Raw genomic sequence first — 17,962 nt, 5'->3', positions numbered from 1 at the left:
TTATTTTTATATTTTGGGTACTTTTGACAGTACCCATTTATACCCCTTAATTTTCACTGAGTACACTTTTTAACTCCAAAGTGACTCAGATTCATTTTATTAAGCCTCATACTTAATTTCATTCAGTAAAACATGTTTAATTAATTAATTAAACTTGATTTCCAAATTAATTAATATGGGCTATTATACGCAAACTATGTGTTAAAACGATAATTGACCAAAAAAATTATAAAAAAAAATATGGGTCGAATTCGTGTTGATACAACACGACACGAATTTTTTGCATGTCATTTTTTCCCAACAAGAACACGACACAAAAATCTTTTGTAGGTCAACCTGAACACGAATTTTTGGGTCGTGTCGCGGGTCGACAGAAGCGTCATAACATGTTTTGACACCCCTGTACACCTGCTTGCTTTTTAATCCAATAGAATTTAATTAGTGTATTAGCATTTTAGAATTTACTGTTGGAGGCTTGTAGCTCAGCAGGTTTTTAATGAAAGAACAAATTTCTATGTTTTTGATGTTCAAACACTTGATTTCCATCTATCTACGTTGGGTATGATCTACAGACAGAAGAAAGGTTTACGTAAGCCTCAGCACTCCTATACCTGAAAAGCTACTTCAACTTGACAGTGAAAATAGATCAGTACAGGCAACCAATGACTATAACAAGCTACAGGTGTATTTGTACTTCTCAGTTCCAGTTCTGAATTCATCCACAGAAATTATGAATTCTCTCAACATTAGTCAGGGTTCACTTCTTCCAACGAGTGGAGAAAGTCTTGGAAATCGGAGATTTGGATTCATGGTTAGTTGATTCATAGATATGACTTGTTTTAATTGTGTATATCTTATGCTTAATCCAAGTGTATCTCTTCTCCTTACACGTCTACTTTTTGTTTGTTGGCCGATTCTTATGTTTCAGATTGCTAATATCTCCTCAACTGCTATAATCTCAGTTGACTTCAATTCAGAGTCTATAATAACCAGACAAGGGACTCAAGTTTCTCCAATTGCACCAGTTACTTTCCTTTATGGTACATGTCATCCAACAAGAGAACACTATTTAGATTCTCATGCTAAAATACACACGCACACGCACACGCACATATTTCTTTTGCTTTTGTACATTGTTGGGCTGAGAATTTTGAGATTCCATTGCTCTCCACTGACGTAGCCATGTATGGAATTTAGATTCGAGGAGACCTGCTGTGATGTTGAGTACATATAGCATGAGGACAAGAGAAGACAATCTCTCGATACTAATCAATTTTATGAAGCCTGTTTTTGGCTTCAATGCCTCTTGCATATCAATTTTAGGGGGTTCATTAAAAAGGCAAGTATTTTTTAGATGTGCATTTTCTGTGATATTGTGTACTGTTCCATGCCTGTATTTGTAAATCTCTGTATCTCTCTATATGCATCCTCTAAAATAGAGAACCATGGATAGTTTCCTAACATTATATTATGAGAAATCCAATTGCCAGTTGATAATTGATCCTTTCTCTTGCAACTTATGTCCAGCTTCAATAGAAAAAGACGGAGCACATATGTTGTTGAGATACAAGCAAATGAGGATCTGGTATTTGTTAGTGTTCCGGAGAATGTAACTAGTGATGTTGTCGGTAACCAAAATCTGGCTTCCAAAGTTCTACAAGTGAGGCACTGTAAGGTTTTCTAACACTATATTCATTTAATTTACTTTTTGGTGATTGTGTTGTTATTGGTATTGATATTATAGTTTGTCTGTCTGATAATCATACCTAATCTATTGTATATTATTGTATTGTTTTCCCTTTTCATTTATTGGATGCAAGTTTTTAAAAAATTTGCATCCATAATTGTTAAAACATATTTATGATTTCATGAATCATGCAGACTCTGTACCTGTGATTTCTTCTGTGGTTTATGCATTTACAACTGCTTCTTTTGTGGTGACACTGATTGCTGCGGGACTGCTTACTATCGCAACTTCAAGCCTTCAATCTGTTGTTCCATCTATGAGACCGTCTATCGCTGATCCAGCAAGGAATCTTTTTGTGAGACACCAAACTTACTTGAATAATATCCTGCTAACCAGTGACTACCCCAATCCATGAATCTGAGTGCAATTTACACATGTTTATGTATTGAATCGTTGTTTAAAATGGAGAAAAGCAGTACTATATATGAATTGAATATTTTGGCTAATAAGTATTTGATTTATCTTAATTATTCAACAATTTATTTTTTGTGACTAAACAAATTGAAGGTTTAATATGAGAAAATCTCGACATCATGTTCTATTTTTGTGCCCAGTTGCCCACTCACTCATTGTCTGTGTTCACTCCCTTCCCTCTCACAACAAAACAGAGATCATAGATCATAGTAGAGTGTTTTTTACATTCAAGGCTAGAGATCAATGTTTCTTCTTCCTGTAGAAAGAATGTACTTGATCTCGTATTTTAATTTGTTTAGAATTTTGGTTAAGTTATGAAATTCTTTTCTTTCAATATCTTGAACTTTTATTTTATTTTATTTTTAACTTTGTAAATATTTATGCAAATTACAAAATACCTTTTGTTTTTGTATTAATTATGGAGAGAATACCACATTGATAAGGTCAATTTTGTCAATCATGCAGAGAATAATGGGCCATATTCAGGTCTTTGCACTATCTAGATGGTTAGCAGTTGAGCTTCCAGTTGAGTTTTTTGAATTTGCCAGGCATTTGCAATGGACCATACCCTATTTTTCTGTGCCATGGGAAGCTGGACATATGAACCCCTTCATGGTAGGCTCTAGTCCTTTTGGGAGCTCTAATTCGTTCACCAAAGCTTCAGCAACAATCACAAACACATTGTTTAAGAGTTTGAGTTTCACCTCTTCAGTGAATGGATCCCCAACTTTAAAAAAAAACAAAGGGCATGGATCCCCACTTAATTCTTCAGAGTACAAGCAATATTGTGAGGTCAGAACAAGTTAACTTTATCAATCCAGCAGAGCAAGCTAATTTCTTATCAATATTAATGAAAAACGGTCAATATCCTTAATTAACAATGCATACATGCAGGGAGCTGAATATATTTCGGATTCACAACATTCTAGTGGGTAAGTTATACCTATCAATACATCATAATATTATTTATATTTATGAAATTATAGCTTTAATTTCCATATGAAAAGGTCAAAATTATTGGGTATGACTCATACTTCGCATGCTGACGATGGCTCATACTTATAAGCTGTAATGGTATCTGAAAGTTGTCAACTTAGTATAGCATGCTTTGCTTGTCAACACATGCCTTACTAGCTTTCAAAGAGAGGTGTAAGAAAGGAAGTTGTGCAAATAAATATTGGCGCAAAGATTATCCATTAGTATGTTTAATTAGATTAAATTACAAAATTTCAAGTAAAAGAAGTGCAAATTTGGGGATAAAATGCGGTGCATTAACTATAATTTTACTCGTACAGTAATCCAAATTTTATTAAACAAGTAGGGAGCATGATGATTTGCAGTATCTTGTACTTGATGCAATTTTTTTTTTTTCATCTGTGAATAATATTAGACAGGCACTCCATCAGATAAATCAGGACACACCCTCTGCTTTCAGATTATAATTAATTTATTAATCTTATTATTCAAAGTTCGAATGCTTCAGCAATATTTGCTTGCTTATATAATCTACTATCAGATTGATTGTTTTTCCTTATAGATGGACAGATTTTTATAGAAGCATGTTTTGGTTAGCTGTGATCTGTGGTGGTTTGATGGTTCTGCATGCTTTTCTCCTCATTATCCTGAAATTTGGGAAGAGAAATTCTGAGAACCGTAGAACATATGGAGCACTCACATTCCCAAGATTTGAGATATTTATTTTATCTCTTGCACTACCTAGTATTTGCAGGGCCTCTGCAGTTCTTATTAGAGGTAATCTTAATGTTATTAGTTGTCACCTAACACTTTGTGAACAATGATATTTGAGACCAAAAAAACTATGTCAGGTCAGGTTATTAAACATGCAATCTATATTAATTGTTGCTAACCATTAGATTGATCAACCACATTTTTGAACTGCTTAATGAAGCACATGTTAGTGGTTCTTGCTTCTACTTCTATCCAGTTTATTATTTTTCACTCTCATGCTTTATACGAAACTAAAATTCCATTATGTAACTAGCAATTGATATAATCAGTACTACAGCATCTATTTTCTTAAAGAATAGCAGGACAGAAGGTTTGGGTTTGACAAACTCTGTGTCAGAGTTCAGTTTAAAATTACTACCTATAGGTTTGAATATACCAGTATTTTTCTTTTCTTTTGAAGACAAAGTTGTGATGAAATGACTGGGATTCAAACACAAGATATTCCTATTACTAATCTGATCCTTTCTGATTTGATTTCTCCTGGTCTAAATGTATGGTTCTTGGAGATATATTCATTTGTTTGTTGAAAGTCCTCCTCCCAAGAGAAGATGAGCCTTTATTCTCCATGTTATGAAAAGGAAAGAAAAATTAGAAAAGTTAAACTATGCTAAGAATGAAGTTATTTATATGCTTTCAGTCATTTTTGCATGGTTACTTTCCTTTTTAGAAGTTTAACTTGAAAGAAAGAGTGAATATTATTGCTATTTGTGTATAACACAAACAAGAGGTTACAATATATAGAAGCCTAATGAGCTTAAAGGAATAAACCCAAATACCAAAAAGGAAAAAAAAATCCTAAGAAGAAAAAGGAAACAAACAATTACAATATTAACTAGAGATGATTCTAATATTTACAACAGTTTAGAACTGCTATTACACAATTATTAGGTTTAATTTTTCTCATTCGATGTATGAACTTAGGGGGAGCTCCTTCAGCAGTGGCAGTTGGCATTCTACTGTTGGTTTTTGTGTTCATTATGCTTCTAGCTTTGTTCTTGTTCCTATTGGTTGGAATTACATTTGGAAGATTACTTCAATACAAGGAAGGGCAGTGGACATGGAAAGAACAAACTAAATCTGTTTATCTAACCATCTTTGGCCCACTATTTGAAGATTTACGAGGTCCTCAAAAGTACATGCTTTCACAAATATCTGGTGGAAATCTTCCAACTCAAAGGGGCAGCATTACTGCATCCGGTGATGAAACAAAAGATGCAAAAGCACCTTTCATTCAAAAGCTGTTTGGGAATCTTAGAATATACTACGTGCTTCTTGAATACATAAGGCGGGTTTCGTTGGGAATTTTGGCTGGTTTCTACAATCAGACTCAAACTTCTAAGAGTCCAGTTATTATTATGCTGTCCATATCCTCTTTTGAGCTATTCTTCATTGTGCTAAAGAAGCCTTTCATAAATAAAAAGGTTCAGTTAGTTGAGATTATCTCACTCACCTGTGAAGTTGCTTTATTTGCTACTTGTTTAGTGCTCTTGAAGAAGGAGGGTCTTTCTGTGAGAAGTGAGAGTAAATTTGGGATTTTTATGCTTGTGTTGTTCCTTTTGGGGTATTGTCCTCAGATTACAAATGAATGGAATGCTTTATATGTACAAACAAGGCTGCTAGACCCTGAGGAGAAGTCACTCTTAACAGGTTCGAAAATTGCTTCCATTGGTTTTCTTCGTTATTTCATCCCTCAAAAATACATCAAAAACTTGGAAGAGTCGTTACCACAAAATGGAAATGAAAAGGAAGAAACTCGAGACACGTCTTTGGGAACTGATGAGCACCGGCGCTCAGCTCCAACTGATCCTTCCACTAGTGGCACTACCAGACAGAGTGGGCCTGAGCAGAAGAATGCGACAAAACGTAAGAGAAAAGAAGAAGTCCAAGCCCATGCCCCGAGAGAAAATAACAATCAGGGAATTGAAGATAATAAAGAAAAGGAGTTAGTTACTGGGAATGCTATGTGTCAAGAAACAAGTGGAGAGAACGAATGGGATGATAGTGGAACGAGAGAGGCAACAAATGACGATGTTACTGGGGATGATAGTGGAACGGGAGAGGCAGCAAATGACAATGTTACTGGGGATGCTATGTGGCAAGCAACGAGTGAAGAGAATGAATGGGATGATAGTGGAATAGGAGAGGTAGCGAATGACAATGATGGGGATGGGTGCTCAGGCAGTAGAAGCTCAGGTACACCTGCAAAGGCTAGTTTTGGTAGGGGAAGGGGTTCAGCTCCAACTGATCATTCCACTAGTGGCACTACTAGACGGAGTGGGCCTGGGCAGAAGAATGTGACAAAACGTAAGAACAAAGGAGAAGCCCAGGCCCATACACAAAAAAGAGAAAATAACAATCTGGGGATTGAAGATGATAAAGAAAAGGAGTTAGTTACTGGGGATGCTATGTGTCAAGCAACGAGTGGAGAGAACGAATGGGATGATAATGGAACGGGAGAGGTAGCGAATGATAATGTTATTGGGGATGCTACGTGGCAAGCAACTAGTGGAGAGAACGAATGGGATGATAGTGGAACGGGAGAGGCAGCAAATGACAATGTTACTTGGGATGCTACGTGGCAAGCAACGATTGAAGAGAACAAATTGGATGATAGTGGAACGGGAGAGGTAGCAAATGACAATGTTACTGGAGATGATAGTGGAACGGGAGAGGCAACAAATGACAATGTTACTGGGGATGCTACGTGGCAAGCAACGAGTGAAGAGAACAAATTGGATGATAGTGGAATGGGAGAGGCAACGAATGACAATGATGGGGATCGGCGCTCAAGCAGCAAAAGCCCAGGTACACCTACAAAGGCTAGTTTTGGTAGGGGGAGAAGTTCAGCTCCAACTGATCATTCCACTAGTGGCACTACTAGACGGAGTGGACCTGGGCAGAAGAATGTGACAAAACATAAAAACAAAGGAGAAGCCCAAGCCCATACACAGAAAAGAGAAAATAACAATAAGGGGATTAAAGATGATAAAGAAAAAGAGTTAGTTACTGAGGATGCTATGTATCAAGCAACAAGTGGAGAGAACGAGGATGATAGTGGAACGGGAGAGGTAGAGAATGACAATGTTACTGGAGATGCTACGGGGCAAGCAACTAGTGGAGAGAACGAGTGGGGTGATAGTGGAATGGAAGAGGCAGCGAATGACAATGATAAGAGCACAACTTGAATATGATCAGAATTGGTGAAGCAACTGGAAAAGCTATCTCCAGAGCCAGGAAAGGTTTATATGGGAGGGGAGTATGATTGTAATAAAGGAATAGAGTATTTCTGGTTTTCCTGTATAATGGTGATGAAATCTATTTGCTACTTTTACTTGTAATGGCAAAAAGGGCATTGGAATATCATTTTGTATAATTAAATATTTAAATAATGTAAAAAAATTATTAAAACACCAAATCCTTTATGCTGTTATATTTTATGGATAAAAATTGGATAACGAAGGACGTAAAAGTTTAGAAGTGAGTTGTTTTATTGATGGGATTAAGGTTAGTTTGTTTAAAATTATATAAAATTGTATTATTTTAAACGAGTGAAAGAAATATATAATAAAAATTATATAAGAGAAAATAGAATTTTTTTTAAATTTATATTTTAAATAACAAATATTAATTTAATTAAAATTATCATCTTTTAAAATACGAATATTTTCCCTTTATTTACTGTGTGTATTGACAATCTTTCCGAAATCAGTTTTTTTTTTAATTTCTATTCCAAAGAACGAAAATGGATAGAAAACTCATTTAGTAAAATCGGTTTTTTTATTTTTTTCCTGGGATGAACTAATTTATTTTTGTGCTGAGGAACATAAAAAAGAATCAAAAAATTTCTGCTTTTTTATTTCCGAGCACAAAATGAGAAATATTTGTCTCTCTCAATCACTTTTCACCACTACCATCATTAATACAACTACCATCATCCCGACACGACCATTGCCATTATTGTCGCCGTCATTGTCATACCACCAGTGTAATGTCCCACATCGGTTGGAGAGGGGAACGAAACATGCCTTATAAGGGTGTGGATACCTCTTCTAGTGTGAGGCCTTTTGTGGGGTGTCCCAAGAAACAAAACCGTGAGCCCGAGGGCAAAGCGGACAATATCATGCTACAGGGTTTAGGGCTGTTACATTTGGTATCAGAGCCTGGCCCTGGATCGGTGTGTACAGCGGGAACGCTGTATTCCCAGTGGGGGAGGATGTAATGTCCCACATCGGTTGGAGAGGGGAACGAAACATGCCTTATAAGGGTGTGGATACCTCTTCTAGTGTGAGGCCTTTTGTGGGGTGTCCCAAGAAACAAAACCGTGAGCCCGAGGGCAAAGCGGACAATATCATGCTACAGGGTTTAGGGCTGTTACAACCAGTGTCGTCGTCATCACCGCCACCACGACGATGTCATCGCCACCATCACTACCACCATGTCATCGTCACCACACACCACTACCACCATCACCACTTCACCGTCACCAACCACCACCATCATCATCGTAGCCACTATCGTCATCACGACCACCACCATCATCGTCGCCATCCTCACCACCACTACCGCCACCGCCACCGCCACCATCAGCACTACCACCACCATCATCACAGTCACTCTTGTCACCACCACCATATGTCATTACCATCATCACGTCATTACCATCATCACGTTACCACCACTACCATCACATCCATTGCCATCGCCTTCACCATCATTACCACCACTAGGCCACTGCCACCACAACACACCATATAGAAAGAAAATTGATGATTCGAAAAAAATTTATGAATTATTTTTTATTATAATATTTGTTGTGTTAATCAAAAGCAATTCTTAATCTCGAAATAAAAAATAGAACATATTATCAAAAAAAAAAATTCTAAAACTATTTGAAATCACAGAAATAAAAAAAAATTATTTTTCCTCAGAATTAGTACCAAATGTTTATAGGGTTATATACTTCTTCTGTCACTCTACAGATGGAAAAAAGTACAGCAACACTTATTTTTATCAAAATACGCGTCTGGATCCTGATATATATATTTTTTAGGTCAAGATACGATCGTATCCTAGTATTAATAATTTGCGACGAACCATGTTCATAATGCACATTCGCTTTGTGACGGTTATCCCGTTCCATCTATTAAAGCAATAAGCTATACGCAAACGCAACCCAAATTGAACCGAACCCTAACTTCCCGATTCCTTTGTTTCGTAACCCTCACATCCTGTCCAAGTTTTAACCTTTGCTCGCTTCTGCTCCTGCGTCCCAGCTGGTAAATTGCACTTTCAAATTTGTTATTTTGCTCCTAAATCCCGTGCCAGCAAGCAGCAGCAAATTTCAACACTTGTACTCTGTTTTGACCTAATTGTCTCTCCTTCTAACACCTGTCGTCGATTGCCACTCCTATTGAATTATTCACACACACAGAGATATATAAAGGAATGGGTTCTGTGCTAAGTTCAAAGAAGAGCAAAGAGGAGCTTGAAATGGCGTTGAATAAGGCTAAGGAGATAGCATCCTCCTCCCCTGTCCTCGTCTTTAGGTATTTTATTTCAATCTATCTACCCATTGCTATATATTTTGTAAGTAACATGATTTCATTATATATTAACCGTTTCTATTTTTGGTATATCTCAATTCTTGTTTTCGTATCATTTTAGAATTTGATTGTGGGTGTAACTAGAAATTGACCTGACCCTTTATTTTTATTTTCATTTTTTCATTTTTTTCATCTTAATAATTGCATTTTGTAATGTGTGTGGTGACAGTAAGACTTACTGTGGCTACTGCAAGCGGGTCAAAGATCTCCTGACACAGCTAGGAGCAACCTACAAGGTCGTTGAATTGGATATGGAAAGTAAGTGTGCTTTCAATGCTCTCTCAATTGATTTCGTGTTTGGTCCATTCTATCAATTTTGTTTTCTTAAATTGCTCTAAGTGGTTTCTTTAAAATTCATATTAGAACTGCTTTGTTTGTCCCTCTTTAGGCCTTGTCAGGACATAACCCTTTCTGACCTTTGAAGTTTTCCAATTTAATTTGTTCCACATCTCTGCTATTTTAAGCATTCTTTATATAGTAAATGTTATGTTATAAAATTGTCGAGTTATGAATGTCATCTTTGCTATTTGCATTATTAATGTGGAATATGCAGAAATAAGAAGTCTTATGTCCATTATATTTTAAAATTGGGGTCTATTATCTTCTGCCCGGAGGGCTGTTACACATTAATTTCAAGAAATTAATTTGCTATCAATTCTATGGTTCCTTTTCCTCAGAATTTTCTTTACCTATTTGAAGGTGATGGGGGTGATATTCAATCAGCTCTAGCTGAGTGGACAGGGCGAGCTACTGTGCCTAACGTGTTTATTGGAGGAAAGTACATTGGCGGTTGTGACAGTAAGGCTACACTTGTCATGCTTCTTTTACATTCGGTGCCCATCTTCTATTAGGCGAAGATCAAATAAATCTTGTTATTGTTCTTCTACTTTTCTTTCTTGTCTATGACATTTTATCACTTGGGTCTTTCAGCTCTTTTCGAGAAACACCGGGCTGGTCAACTGGTTCCTCTTCTCAATGATGCTGGAGCCATCGCCAATAACTCTGCTCAGCTCTGAATAACCACACTTAAGATGAAATAAGGAGAAATTGTATGCTGAAATTTCTGGCATTACTTTGTATGAATATAAAGGGTAACAAGGATGTATAATGGGCTGTAATTATGTGATACACATCAAAGATATTAACCGATCTAAGTTACCCATCTGAATAGATTGGAGCTGAGATTCAAATATTCTCGTTTGTTGAGATTATGTGACTTCCTAACGAAATCATGGTACAGTTATTGGCATCTAGAGCCTTTAGTTACAGCAGGGGCTATGTATATAATAACTCTGTGTGTGTATGCAAATATTATTGTTTGTTGAGATTATGTGGCTCCTTAACTGAAATCAGGGTACAACTAGTGGCACCTAGAGCCCCTCGTTACATTAGGGGCTATGTAAGTAGCATTATTCAACTCTCATGAACTATTTTCCCTAGTGTTTTGTTGCATGCTGATTTCGCTACGGTAGCCCTTTTTTTTCAGCCCTTTCACTCGAAGGAAAATAAATTGGTTCTATTTAGTCTGAGAATGACTGAGATTCCAGGTTAATCATAGGGTTGATAATGGATGAGAATGGGTGATAATGGCCATATTATATTGGGTTTTATGTTTATGTTTTTGTTGCTGAAAAAAAATGTTTGTTATACTCAAATAAAAGTTAGTGAGTTTCATTAATCTTTTGTCTCTCTTTTCTTTACGGATTCTTCATTTCCTTTTACTTTAGGGAAAAGTGTCTTATTTTAAAAGATGTAAAGTTGTCTCATTTTAAAAGAGAGAAAGAAATAGATAAAGGAGGAGAGAGAGTTGACAAAAAAAGTAAAAGTGTGAGTCTCATCTTTTTGTGAGAGTGAAATGATATAAGTTGTGTTATTTAAAAAGATAAACATTTTTTTCTTTACTTTACAGAAGAGATAGAGAACTATATTAGATTTTGCTCTACCTAGATAGTACATTAGCACTAGGGTTCAGTTTTTGTGTCCAATGTTTTGATTGAAATTGATTCCGTAATTTCAGTAAATGTGGATATGACGGATATTACGCTGAGATGATGATTCGTAACCCATGTGGAACACTCATAAAATATCTTGCCAAAATTTATGGAACCGTGATAAAAATATTACTGTTCACCAAGTTTGTTATTCAAACGTCGCGTGAACAATGTTGTTTTCTAATATTTCGCGTGGGCAAATTCGTTGAGAACTGTAGCGAACTCAGTTTGTTGATATGTCACGTTTTTTGTGGACACCAAGTTCATTACTTGAGGTAGCGAACTTGGTTGCAATTAATACTGACACATTGGAGAAGTCGCTACACACAACGAACTAAGTGTGCCACGTTTTTCGTTGTCATCTAGTTCTCTACTAATAATAGCGAATTAGGTGATCAAAATGTTAGTATGTTCTAAACACATTTAGGACATGTGGCATACTAGGAGAAGTTCACTATGGCACCTAGCGAACTACCTTTTAAAATATTGATTTTTTTGCTACGGTACGCTATTCCCAAAAGACATGCCAGCTTCAAATGGTTATTCCAGTTTCATCATTTTTTTCACTTTTTTTTCTCTCCAAAACTTGCTTCTTTCCCATTCTCACCTAAATGGGTCTTCAACTTGGACCTGCTCCTCCTTTGCTTTGATTGTGTTGAGATATATAGTTCCACATTAGTTGTATGAACAACTAATGTGGTCTTTATAAGACCTTAGGCACTCCCACCCTTTGAGCTAGCTTTTGGGGTGGTGTATCCCAATGTTCTTTACAATTTGTATCCCAAGCTCTTGGAGATTGTTTGAGGCCATAGAGAGACTTACGAAGACGACAAACAAGACCTGGCTCCCCCTGAGCAACAAATCCAGGAGGTTGCTCCATATAAATTCCTTCCTCAAGATCACCATGAAGAAAAGCATTCTTGATATCCAGTTGGTAGAGAGGCCAATGGCTAATAGCAGCCATGGCAATAAAAAGGCGAACAGTAGACATTTTCGCCACAGGAGAAAAAGTATCAATAAAATCCAAGCCAAAGACCTGAGTGAAACCCTTCGCCACCAAGCGAGCTTTAAGACGATCCACTTGACCATCAGGTCCAACCTTAACAGCATAAATCCATCTGCAACCAACCACAAATTTTCCAGAAGGAAGAGGCACCAGGTCCCATGTGCTATTATGATGAAGAGCACTCATTTCATCAATCATAGCTTGTCTCCATCCCGAATGTGAAAGTGCATCATATGTGATCTTAGGAACAGATACAGAGGACAAAGAGGACAGGCAAGCAAAATATGATGGAGAAAGACGATGATAACTAATATTGACTGTATACCTGGCCGGAGGGCGAGTATCACGAGTACCCTTACGAAGAGCAATGGGAAGGTCATTATCTGAAGGTGGGACCGAAGCCGTGGGAGGAGATGCAGTTGAATGTGAGTCCACAGATACATCTGACGAACTATGCTCGATCTCATCAGCAGAAGAGGTGATAGAAGGAGAGTCAGAAACATGGACGGGTAAAGACGGAAGGTAAAGAAGGTCACTGGGGAAGGACGACTGTACAGAATCAGTATCCACGGGAGTAGTAGAGGTTCCAAAAAAGGGAACTGATTCAAAAAAGGAGACATCCGTCGAGATAAAGTATCGACGTAAAGTGGGATAGTAGCAACGGTAACCCTTCTGAGACCGAGGATAACCCAGAAAAACACATTTATGAGACTTGGGAGCTAATTTATCTAAACCTGGACCAAGATGATGAACAAAACACATAGAACCAAATACATGTGGAGTTAAAGGATATAAAGCTTGATGGAAAAATAAAATAGAGTGAGGTACCTTATGATTGAGAACAGATGATGGCATGCGATTAATGAGATAGCATGCAGTAAGTATAGCATCACCCCAGAATGAGCTAGCTTTTGGGGTGGTGTATCCCACGATTCTTAACATGATATCAGAGCGTTTGAAATCTCACCGCCTCCCACTTTCTTTGTAGTGGAATTTCCACATGTAGGTGGGCTTGTATGTTGTCCACCCTTCAAGCCCAATAGGCTCTCGTGTGAGGAAGAGTGTTGAGATATATAGTCTCACATTGGTTGTATGTGCAACTGTTACAATTCTTGGTATAGAGCTACCAAGAATCAGCCCACTAACCGAACTTACAGAAACAGAAAACATAAGAAACAACACCAGAATTTATACTTGGTTCAGAAATTCTTTGTAAGAGAATTTCCTACATCCAAGTTGGCCAGTGAGGGTCAAACGCCCTCTAGCATGCACTCTTATTCAACAACAGATAACAGGTACAAAGAGTTCAAGATCCTAAACATGTAACTCTACCAATACAGCATATACAAGGCATATAACAAAGAAAGAATAACCAAGATTACAACGCATATATGACCAGCCAATATAATCAGCAACAATAAAACAAATAAAAGAAAGATGTCACCAAATCTCAGAGCAAACACCAAGAACCAGGTGCCTTCAGCTCCCAAAGTATGCGAACCCGTCTTTACCAACTAGGAACGCCACCATGCTCCATCTTCTTCACTGTTGGATGATTTCTTCAAAACTGCACCGATCAATCTGAGCGTCTTGACAAGAGGAACATTTCTCTCAACATCACCGAGATGAGATTCTCAGTTTAACACTCTCAAATATGCCTCTCAAGCTCTCAAAGAAACCCTAAGATTTTCTTTCTGCAGAGAACTTCAACGAAAACAAAAAACCCAAATCTGATTTTGTTTTGGAATATGCCACGTTCATATTTCCAAGCACAAGGATATTTGTTATATTACTCAGCAAAGCAAAACACAGCGTCTCAGTTAGCAAATAAAGCCAAAACTGAATGCAATAGCAAATTGGGCCTTATTATTTATTTTCAATCGTTGGCCCACAGTGACAATTAAAGTATTACATGATTTAGAAAATATTCATAACAAATCTCCACCTATTTACTAAACATACAACAGAACAAAAAATGCACACCAGAATTTTCATGGCGTTTAACCCAAGGCCTATGCTATGCATGCAATTTAGGGAGGTTTTATTTTTAGCAAATTTAGAGCCTCCCTAAATTTACTAAGAGGAACAGTCTTAGTCAAAATATCTGCAGGATTAATTTCAGTTGATATTTTATTCACACTAACCTGACCATTACTAATTATTTTCCTTATGAAATGCAACCTAACATCTATATGCTTGGTCCTTTCATGGTATGCACCATTTTTGGACAAGTGTATGGCAGATTGAGAATCAGAGAATACCTTAGGAGGGTCCTTACCTAGACCCAACTCAGAGACAATTCCATGTAGCCACATTGCCTCATTGACAGCTTCTGTGAGAGCCACATACTCTGCTTCAGTTGTGGAGAGTGCCACAATGTGTTGCAAGCTTGCCTTCCAGCTCACCACATTTCCTCCCACACAAAAAAAAAACCAGTTAGAGATCTTCTTTTTATTAAGATCAGCAGCATAGTCAGAATCACAATAACCAGTAATATCACAATTAACTGAGTTTTCAGCAGTATAATGAATGCAGCAATCAACAGAGTCACTGAGGTATTTAAGCAACCATTTCACAACATTCCAATGTTTATGAGATGGTTTACTCATGTATCTACTTACTACACTAACATCATATGCAATATCAAGCCTAGAACCTATCATGGCATACATTAGGCATCCAACAGCATTAGAATATGGAATATTGCACATAAAAGAAGCCTCATCCGAGGCTAACTCACCATCTACAGCCTTCAACCTGAAGTGACCAGCAAGGGGAACACTTACAGGTTTGGCCAGGTACATGTCAAAGGTCTTTAAGACCTTTTTCACATACTCAGATTGAGAGAGAGTCAATTTCCTCTCATCTTTTTTCCTTGTAATGTCCATGCCAAGTATCCTTTTGGCTGGACCAAGAAATTTCATCTCAAATTCTTTTTTCAATAATGATTTCAGATTATTAATTTCATTTATGTCCTTAGATGCAATTAACATGTCATCAACATAAATCAACAAGTAGATAAAACAATCATCATGCAGTTGTTTGAAGTACACACAATGATCAAAACTACTCCTATTAAAACCTTTGGACAAAACAAAATCATCAAATCTCTTATACCACTGCCTAGGGGCTTGTTTTAACCCATAAAGGGACCTTTTCAAAAGGCACACTTTGTTCTCAGCCCCCTTTTTTATAAATCCTTCGGGTTGCTCCATGAATATGAGTTCTTCAAGGCTGCCATGCAAGAAAGCAGTCTTGACATCCAGTTGTTCCAATTCTAAATCATGAATTGCAACAACTGAAAGAATGAGCCTAATTGAAACATGTTTCACAACATGGGAGAATATTTCATTGTAATCAACCCCCTCAACTTGTGAAAATCCTTTAGCAACAACCCTTGCCTTAAACCTGGCAGCTTCAACACCTGGGATTTCTGGCTTCCTTTTAAAGATCCATTTGCATCCAATCACCTTCTTGTTCTTTGGATGCTCCACTAAAACCCAAGTCTTATTTTTCTCAAGAGACTCCATCTCTTCCTTCATGGCTTTTAGCCAATGAATTTTAGAATCCAACCTCATAGCCTCTTGGTATGAGCTGGGTTCATTAAACTCCATCACATCTCCTACTTGGAGTGCAAATGCTATGACATCTGCATGTGCAAAACGACTTGGAGGTCTTATATTCCTCCTAGTCCTGTCCCTAGATAGCAAATAATCCTCTAGATTATCTCTATCCACTTCCACATCATGCTCCTCAATGGGAATGTCATTCCCATCATCTTGAACTTCAGCAACAATGTGTTGTTGTTCATTTTCAGCCACATCAGGTTGTTGCCCAGTGTTGTTGGGCAGCTCCACCTCCAACTCAACAGTCCTAGGAGTATGCTCTTTGTCACTAAGTTTGGATATGTCTTTATAGAATGTGTTTTCTTCGAAAATCACATCTCTACTTATGACACACTTCCTTTCAGCTATGAGCCATAGCTTATATCCCTTAACACCTGAAGGATAACAAACAAAGAAAAATTTAACAGCTCTAGGACTTAACTTATCTTGTTTTACATGCATGTATGCAAGACAACCAAATGGTTTTAAGTGTCCTAGACTTGGTGGCTTACTAGACCAAAGCTCCATAGGGGTTTTAAGACCTATAACAGTGGATGGGCTCCTATTTATAAGGTAACAGGCTGTGGAAACAGCCTCAGCCCAAAAAGATTTAGGGAGAGCAGATTCAGCCAGCATACATCTGACCTTATTTATGATGGTTCTATTCATCCTTTCAGCCACCCCATTTTGTTGGGGTGTTTCAGCACAAGTTTTGTGCCTCTTTATACCATGCTCATTGGAAAAATCAAAAAATTGATTATTGCAAAACTCAAGCACATTATCAGTCCTTAGGACCTTGACTTTCTTATCAGTCTCATTCTCTACAAGGGTCTTCCAATTCTTGAAGCTATCAAATGCTTGATCCTTTTGCTTCAAGAACATGGCCCATACTCTTCTAGAATATGAATCCACTACTGAAAGGAAGTAATGGCAACCAGAGAGAGAAAGGGGAACATTAGGTGATCCCCACAAATCAGAGTGTATGTAATCAAGGACTGATTTAGAAAAATTTGAAGAACTAGAAAAGGGTAACTTGTGTGTTTTTCCTAAAATACAATTTTCACAAAAATCAACACAAGTTACTTTCTTAGAACTTATAATACCTTGTTTACATAACTCAGACAGACCCTGGTTGCTAATATGACCCATTCTGTTATGCCAGAGAACAGATTCATCATCCTTGGCTGCTGTTATACAGCTTTCGGATGAAATAGCATGGCCCTGTAATATGTACAGGCCATTAATCAACCTTCCTTCCATTAAAATTTCACTACCCTTAAGAACAGTGAGTGAACCTTGCTCACTCTTGAATAACAGCCCACTTGAGTCAAGCATACCTAGAGAAATTAATTTCTCCTCAAGTCAGGGACATACCTCACTTCTTTGAGGATTTTATGGCTGCCATCAGCCATTAGAAACTTGACAGCCCCAATCCCTTATATTTGACAGACCTGGTCATTCCCCATAAGGACCTTTCCACCCTTTTGGAACCTTAAACCAACAAGCCACTCCTTCTTAGGAGTCATGTGAAAAGTGCAACCTGAATCCATAACACATTCAGCCTCAAAGCCCTTATTAGACACCATAAGGACTTCAGCACCCTCACACCCACTAAGTAAATTTGCATACTCAGTTTTAGTTGCTGCCTTTGCAGCTCCCTTATTATTTTCAGGGCAATTCTTCTTGATATGTCCCTCTTTATGACACAACCAGCAGGTAAGTTTACCTTTTGGCTGCTCCTTATTTTTATTACCTTGTGTGTTCTGGTTAGGTTGGGTTACATTATTGTTTCCCTTCCATTTATTTTTAAATTTTCCCTTCTTGTTCCCTTTACCCTTCACAACCAG

At 37.4% G+C, this 17,962-nt stretch overlaps 2 protein-coding genes across 2 annotated transcripts; both read left to right on the top strand.

Annotated features, from left to right (window-relative positions):
- Positions 1 to 572: 572 nt before the first annotated feature.
- Positions 573 to 7,095, top strand: LOC133301403 (uncharacterized; the record flags this gene model as incomplete). Its single annotated transcript, XM_061501031.1, has 10 exons — positions 573 to 811; positions 929 to 1,040; positions 1,198 to 1,339; positions 1,528 to 1,670; positions 1,882 to 2,042; positions 2,627 to 2,953; positions 3,056 to 3,093; positions 3,699 to 3,931; positions 4,832 to 6,816; positions 6,862 to 7,095. Coding segments are annotated over 10 exons (3,614 nt in total), but the record flags the coding sequence as incomplete, so codon positions are not given.
- Positions 7,096 to 9,035: 1,940 nt separating this feature from the next.
- Positions 9,036 to 10,840, top strand: LOC133301404 (glutaredoxin). Its single transcript, XM_061501032.1, has 4 exons — positions 9,036 to 9,456; positions 9,683 to 9,771; positions 10,213 to 10,311; positions 10,444 to 10,840. Exons 1-4 carry the CDS (start codon positions 9,356 to 9,358, stop codon positions 10,527 to 10,529), a joined length of 375 nt encoding a protein of 124 aa, XP_061357016.1. The 5' UTR covers positions 9,036 to 9,355; the 3' UTR covers positions 10,530 to 10,840.
- Positions 10,841 to 17,962: the final 7,122 nt, after the last annotated feature.

Source organism: Gastrolobium bilobum, unplaced genomic scaffold (assembly GCF_033153095.1).
Source record: "Gastrolobium bilobum isolate Gb01-03AN ecotype WA unplaced genomic scaffold, APGP_CSIRO_Gbil_v1 utg15675, whole genome shotgun sequence".
NCBI classification, from domain to species: Eukaryota; Viridiplantae; Streptophyta; class Magnoliopsida; order Fabales; family Fabaceae; genus Gastrolobium; species Gastrolobium bilobum.
The sequence above is the reverse complement of the archived record's forward strand: the minus strand, read 5'-3'. Positions and strand labels throughout refer to the sequence as shown.

Coding starts and splice junctions, on each gene's coding strand:
- LOC133301404 (XM_061501032.1), top strand. CDS start 9,356: ATGGGTTCTGTGCTAAGTTCAAAGAAGAGCAAAGAGGAGCTTGAAATG. Junction 9,457..9,682: donor TCCCCTGTCCTCGTCTTTAG/GTATTTTATTTC, acceptor GTGTGGTGACAG/TAAGACTTACTGTGGCTACT. Junction 10,312..10,443: donor GTACATTGGCGGTTGTGACA/GTAAGGCTACAC, acceptor TGGGTCTTTCAG/CTCTTTTCGAGAAACACCGG.